The sequence below is a fragment of the Empidonax traillii genome, unplaced genomic scaffold, assembly GCF_003031625.1.
Source record: "Empidonax traillii isolate 1590-97213 ecotype Southwest subspecies unplaced genomic scaffold, ASM303162v1 scaffold4056:size20454, whole genome shotgun sequence".
Taxonomy (NCBI): Eukaryota; Metazoa; Chordata; class Aves; order Passeriformes; family Tyrannidae; genus Empidonax; species Empidonax traillii.
The window spans coordinates 1-7,348 of record NW_020959249.1 but is presented as its reverse complement, the minus strand read 5'-3'; the positions used below and the strand labels follow the sequence as shown (position 1 = coordinate 7,348).

At 46.1% G+C, this 7,348-nt stretch overlaps 1 protein-coding gene across 1 annotated transcript; it reads left to right on the top strand.

Annotated features, from left to right (window-relative positions):
- Positions 1 to 350: 350 nt before the first annotated feature.
- Positions 351 to 7,009, top strand: LOC114072813 (hormonally up-regulated neu tumor-associated kinase homolog B-like; the record flags this gene model as incomplete). The annotated part of the gene is made up of 2 exons (XM_027910660.1): positions 351 to 643; positions 6,928 to 7,009. Coding segments are annotated over 2 exons (375 nt in total), but the record flags the coding sequence as incomplete, so codon positions are not given.
- Positions 7,010 to 7,348: the final 339 nt, after the last annotated feature.

Sequence of the window (7,348 nt, the reverse complement as noted above, 5' to 3'; positions counted from 1 at the left end):
CTTAAAACCTGTAAACACCAGCCTTCTGGAGGCCTTCTGGAGTAAACAGCTAAAATAAATGCCCAGCTTGTGTGTGGATAGTGGGATTGTCTCCTCTGCTTTGTTACTGATTTCCTGGCTGTAATTTTTGACTGTCATTGCACGGGGCAATAAGGAAAGGCCTGGTCAGTGGGGTTGGAAGAACAACTCTTTCTCTGACTTGTGCAGCTGTGCTTGAAACCACGGTGCATCAGCTGAGGTGGACACCCTTTAAATTTCGTTGTTTTGAGGTTGTTTATACAAGGTTAAAGCAATAAATCACCCATGTGACTGCTAACAGCACCCCCCCCCCTCGTTTTTTTCCCCCTTAGGTGGCGGTGAAAGTCATTGACAAGAAAAGAGCCAAGAAGGACACCTATGTCACCAAGAACCTGCGGCGGGAAGGGCAGATCCAGCAGATGATCCGCCACCCGAACATTGCTCAGCTCCTGGATATCCTGGAGACCGAGAACAGCTACTACCTGGTCATGGAGCTGTGCCCTGGGGGCAACCTGATGCACAAGATCTACGAGAAGAAGAGGCTGGAGGAGCACGAGGCGCGCAAATACATCCGGCAGCTCATCCTGGCGGTGGAGCATCTCCACAGGGCGGGGGTGGTCCACAGGTAACCCCAAAAACTCCTCCCCCGGGGGAAGTTTGTATCAGGGGAGTGGTGTTTGGGCGTTCTGTTTGTGTTGCAGGGAGGCTTCCTTGTGAAAACTTGTTCCTGGGAGCATTTTGGCCGCTCTTGGTGGGGCTGTTTAGATGGCTTGTGTTTTAGATGTGAGAAGGCATCTGCAGAAAGCACTTTGGCAGGTTTGTGGCTTCGGGTGGGCCACACTGGAGACCTGCTGACTCCATGTCCAGGAGATGATCCTTTCCCTACACAAAGCACTTGTTTTGCCTCTTCAAAGCTCTGTGCCAGCGTGAGCTGGTGAATCATTTTTGCTGTTCCTTTGAGAGGGTGGTTGTGTCTGCTGTTTTCCTGGTGGAAATACAGCGGTGTGGGGAGTCAGAAGATCACCTGGGCTCCAGGAGGGGGAACAGGACTCACCAGAGAGGAGCCTGGGGAGGGCTGATGAATCAGGAGTAGCTGCCTCTGAAGTTCCTGAGCAAGCAGCAAGTGGAAGAGGCTGGGAGAGTGCAGGTGCAGGTGTCACACGTGGTGCCTTTCTCCACTCAGTGCTCTTGGCTGCTATGGAGACAGGAGGATGGTGGGCTGCATGAACCTTTGGTCCGAGCCAGAATGTCTCCTCTCCTGTTCTCAGGTGTATTTATAGGGCACTGTGCTAAGAAGGAGGCTCTGCTTGCTAAATTTGGGCCAGCTGGTGTTAAGTCTGGGCTCCCACACAGTTCCCATCTGATGCTGAGCAAGTTGTGTAGGCCCCATCCTGAGGAGGTTGCAGGAGCCAGACATCTGAATGCTTTTGAGGATCTGGGCCTTCCTTTCCTTTGGCTCCAACTGACTCGTGGGGAGGATGGAGGGCTGTGCCATCACTGTGCAGGCAGCTCCTCCAGCTGTGCCCAGCTGTGTGCTGAGCTGTGCAGCTGGCTTGGTGGAACTCCACGTGCTCTGAAACCTGCTTTTTGTGTCTCGAGTCCCTGTGTATATTCCCTGTGATCCAGCAGGGATAAGGTGCTGTGTGCCCCTGTGAGCCCAGGAGTGCTGTGGTCTTATCTCAAGCCAAATTTCAGGTACCACTCTAATATAAATATTTGAGCAGCCGCCAGGGCTATTCTGCAGGTTCTCTATCAGCCACAAGACTGCTGATCTCTTTAAATTATTAACCCCCACAGTCTGGGGCGTGGACAAGGAAGAAGCCTGTTTGTTGCTTTAAGGGATCAATTGCTATCTGGTATTTAGAGAGAGAGAGATGAAGGAAATGAAGTTTCTGAGACGAGCAGAGGAAAACACGCCAGGAGCAGATGAACATGTTTAGCTCTTAACAGCAGGACCGAGTTCAGCAGCAGCAGTTCCTCTCCCTGAAAAATTTGTAGTGGCCAAGGCACTTACAGGGGGTTGGCAGGCTTGGCTTTGATTCCTTTCCTTTTCAGAGAGGCTCCAAACCCACATTTTGTGCAAAAATAGCTTGTTCTGTAAGCGCAGGCTGGACTCAACAGGCTGTTGCAGTGGGAAGGACAGCGAGGCTTTGGGGCCCGAGGAGCCCGAGTTCCCATGCAGATGCTGCAGGTTTGGCCCTCCACTCTTCCCTCCCTGCTGTCTCTGAGCACCAGCACAGCTCCCAGACCCTGGAGGGTCGGGGGTATGAGTGAGCAGGGGGAGGAAGCAGCTCTGAGAGCGCTGCCACGCTCTACCATGGTGTCGAATTAATCCTTGCCCCAGAGGCAACCACTCCATCCACGACGGTTCTCAGCTCACAGCACACAGAGCTGCTTCTTGGGAGGCTTCCACACGGTGAATGAGGGGGTCTGATTCTGCCTGAAGTGATGAAATTTGACAGAATCACAGGCAGTGTATCTGCAAAGATTTTCTCTGGCTTAACCCGTTCGATGTCTTGACCTGTTCTGCAAACCCAAGCGTGTAGAGCCGTGTGGGGAGGCAGGAAAAGCTCTGGTGGCGTGATCCAGATTCATCCTCCTGGCTCTCTGCGAGCAAGAGAGGGAGAAAGAATAATAATTATCCCAGGAGTTGTCCTTCAGCACCTCAGGCTTCCGACTGTGGCCGCTCTAAAAACAGACCACTCAATCAGCTACTGGAGAGTGGGGGGGAAAAAATATAGTGATTCATCCTGTCCCTGGTTGAAATGGCAGGGTGGTGGTTGTTGTTGTTGTTGTTATTTTTAAAGCAGGTAAAAATACCAGCACTTTCATGTGCAGGGTGATCTGTGGGTGTTTGCATTCGCTGCGTGGGGAGCAAACCTGGGCCAGAACTCGGGGCTGGTGTTTGTCTCTCCAAATGATTTCATCATTCACATTTTCACACTGAAAAGCGTTCCCTGGCTGTTTTATTGCAAAAAAAAGGTCGGTGGGTTTGTCTGCATGATTCAGGGAATAATAGAGATGACTTACCCTGTTCTATAACTTAGGATGGAAAAAAAAAAAAAAAAAACCTCAGATGAAATAAGTTGCATATAATTTGCTTACATTATTCCATGAATATTACTCAGAAATCTTCATGGCTTGCAGTCTTAGAGTGGCAGAAAAGCACTCTGATCTCTGGTTTTTGGACAAATCCAGGGATCCAGAATTCAGTGGAAATGCTTAAGAGGCACTGATGTGTGAAAAGCCTAAAATTAAAAAACCTTAGGAAACCTCATTTTACTTAGAGATGTAAAAGTACCTCCAGACTCATGTTTGGCCGTATAGATGTGTTTGAAATTGCAACTATTTCATGTGCTAAGATGGATGAAGAAGTTCCCGAGTGCAGAAGCTGCATCTTTGGTGAGGGCTTGTCCGGGGCTGAGAGCTCCTTGGGCTGCTTTGCTGAAAGCAAAATGCCACAAGTCTATATATAATTTCATGTAATCATTTGCGTTTCGTTCCCCCTATCAGGAGGGCTTGGCCGGTTGCTAAAAATATACTTGCAACAAAGCTCAGCTGTGAATCAGGTAGGAATATTTATCTTCGCCTCTTGACAGAGGAAAACAAACCCAAATGGCAGTATCTGGTGGAGCTTTCTCTTGGCAGAGGGTGTTTACACAGCCCTTCACGCTGTCAGAAAGCAGGATGAACAATAAGCCCTCGGGGAGCACAAGGACAGCAGAGAAAACGGAGTGAAAGCCTTTGGTGCTTGCCACTGCATCCCACAGGAAATTCTCAACAACCCCTTTTAAAGTCATTTTTAACAAAACCCAGTCCCATTCAGTGCAATTACTGTCAGGATGTCAAAGGCAGGAATTTAATAATGTATTGGTGGCAAAGATAGCTTTCTGTGTTTCCCCCTTTTTTTCCGTCCTCCTGGCAGCATATTTGTGCCTTCCACTGCCGTTTGGTGATTAAAAGCAGGTCAGGAGTTTGGAAGACACAAAAAAAAGGCTCTGAGGTTCTGAGCAGAGTAAGGTGATGCCATACGATCCAGATGCTCAGGGTGGCACAGGATTCCTGCTCTGGTACCTGCTCCTTTGACATGTTGGCTTTGATAACTTCCATCCTGTTAATTTGAAGTGCCAGATGCTGCTGCAATATTTATGACAGATCCTGTACCACAGAACAAACTCCCCTTTTGAAGTGCAGAGCTGGTTTCTCTTTCTATTTTATGTCAGATTTCAAAATTACCTTTGGGCATTCTCTTGGAGTGCTCTGGTGTAAACAAACCACACATCATTCTAGTGAAGACAACAGACTGAATCCCTGTTTTACAGAGGCAGACACATGGAATTCAGGGATGTTACTGGCAGAAGGATCGGGTTCAGTAAGTGATATTTTGATAACAAACCCTTTGAAATGTATATTGACATATAAATGTGATGATGAACCCAAATCTCACCTCTGGCTCCTGCACAGGGCTACGAAATGGGCTTGTGGGTTGGTAGTTAAGGAGTGATTTTTTTTTTTTTTTGGTAGTGCTGTTGTGATTAAAAATAAGATGCAGGAGACAGCAGCCAACAACTTCTGCTTTGCAGCTGCTTGCTGGTAAAGCCTCCCTTCTCATCCTTCCTCCCCCAGACAAGAAATAAAGTGTGAAATGTAGAACTTCCATTTGCAGCCTGCTGCCTGCCACGGCACGGAATATAAACTGCTTTTGGGAGTGCACTTGTGTCCCTCACTGGAGGCACTGGATGAATTTGAGGTTTCCAAAGTGGTCTGAGAAGCTCTAAGCGAAGCCAGGGATATGGATCAGCCCCATCAACAAAGTCCCAGATGAACTTATCCCTTAAAGATGGTGTATTTTCAGACCCAGGGAGTGCTGCCTCTCTGCTGCCAGCTTCACAAAGCTGCAAAGGCCTAAATATCTGCTGATTCTCCACGCCGTGGGAATGCCTTGAGTGTCTTCATTATTCCTAGATTTCACTAGCTTGTGCCATAGTTAGACACTCTCAGCATCATGGAAACAACCCCTCAGGAAAAGGTAGCATTTTTTTTGTTCCTTTCCTGTTTAATCACTGAGGGTATTTTTAAGTTCTTCAGCAATTAATGCTGAAAGTTTGCTTAAGGGGGAAAACAAATAAATAATCCTTTAGTCCTGTTGTGGGGTTTTTTTGTTTGTTTTTTTTGGTTTTTTTTTTTGTTTTTTTTTTTTTGAGGAGCTGCGACAGCAAGGAACAAGATCAGATTTACTTCAAGGAGGGAACTTGAAAGTGTCCAGAGCTGCTGCTTTGTTTGGATGTTAACATGATCTCACTGCAATGGACAAAGTCCCAAAAGTGGAGCCCTGAATTTCAGGCCCTGTATTACAAAGGGTTTAAAACATTAAAAGCAAACTAAGACAGCCAATGAAGGGTCTGGAGCACAAGTCTTGTGAGCAACTCAGATAAGGCTCTCTTTGTAAAAGATAATTAAATTTTCTCTTTAGGTTGTATCAAGGAGTAAAAGCCTCTTGTCCTGGCTCCCGGTGTCACTCCAAAAACCAGTGCTTTTCTATTGGGATCGACAAAAAATGTGGGGCATATGGACTATTAGATCAGTTACCACTCACTGGCAAATCTGCTGAGAATAGACAGATGGGTAAACATCTTTAACCAGGGCTGGCTGCACTCTATACTGGGCTGATATTTACATTGCTGTTTTTCCCTCTGATAGCTTTAAAATAGCCCTGTAATATTTACCTTTTTTTTTTTTAATTTTATAATTTTTTTAACCTTGAATGCCTTCTCTTAAATATCTTGTGTTCCTATCTAGCCCTTCTGTCTCTCAGTTGTTACTCTGATTGTCTGCTTGTTTTTCCTCCTCGGCTTCCAGCTTTCCCCTTTCCATTCCCTTGCCTTTAAAGTCTTCTTGGCTGATGTTTAATATACCCAAGAGCTTCCAAATGGTCTCCCCTCTTGCTTTGAGACATTGCAGTTGTGTGACCTAAAGCTCCACGTGCTTCTGCCTCAGTTGTGTTTCAAGCACAGGATGAGCATGAAAGGAAATGGAGAGGAGCAGTTCAGGAAAGCAGCTTGGAGTAGGTCATGGCTATTTTTCTTTCCTTCACAGATCCCTCCTTGTGGAAGTACTTAGATGGGCTTGGCTGGTTTGCTTGTCTTATTTTATTAAGCCTTGTGTCTTCATGTGCAATACAGGGCATCCTTCATCGCTCCCTTTGCCTTACAGAGGCAAAACACCGTGGATGTCACTGACTTCCCATCATTACAGCTGATGGCTTTATTATCCAGGTTTCTTTTCCAGGAGAAGCATCGCTGCTGTGGTTATCCCAGAAATATTTCATGTCTGGAAGGGGGAGGAAAAACTCTTGTGAAGGAGATGATGTAGACTCTGTTTTTAGCAGTGCCAGTGCTGACCACCCCTGTGAAGAGTTTGGATGCTTCGCCCTGAGAGCAGGTTGATTCTTCTCTCCCGTGTAGGCAACAGCAAGGGACGGACATTTGACCCTTCCCTTCCCTTCCCTTCCCTGGAGAAGAAGGTTTTTTCCTCAGCAGTGGCCTTTGGTTGTCAAGATCAAGGAGAAAGTGACCTCCCCTTCAAAAAAAAAACATGTATTTGAAATGTGTCCAGTTTGTGAGGTTTCTGCAGACTTCTCAGCGTGTGAAGAGCCTGATTAATTACTGACAAATGTTTCTGAAGTCGTTTTGTGCCTGAAGAATAGGTGTGAAGCAGCGTGTGAAAAGCTCTGTTAATTCTGGAGAGGGTGCACGGGGCTTTCTGCTTTGAATGTGGAACTGTGTGTGCTGCTTTCATTATGCAAGTTATTATACATGAGCCTTGTAAATACGCTGATGAGAGCGAGGGGAAGCTGCTTCATTATTTTGGAGACTCACTCAAAATATTTTCTTTCTTTCTTTCTTTCAGAGACTTGAAGATAGAAAATCTGTTGCTGGATGAAGACAACAATATCAAGCTCATTGGTATGAAACCAACTTTGGCAATCCCAGTAATTAAAATTGTTAGTTTTATAAAGAGAGGTTTTTTTGAGACTTCATAATCCCCCATGTGACAACTGCTAATGTTGCTGCAGAGGAGAGCTGGGAGAGTATAGATAGCAATCAAGCTGTTCCTGACAGCATCTCCTGGAAAAAAAATGATCCAAATAATTCAGCTTTAACTGGGTATGGGCATAATCTTGCATTCTTCAAACCACAGCTTTCATATTCAGCTTGGGAACTTTGTCGAGGATTCAAGAATTGACACCACAGAAGTAATTTATTTTATTATCCTGATCATTTCATATTTGCTAAGGGCTGGATTCTGCCCCCGTATGCATATGCTTCCT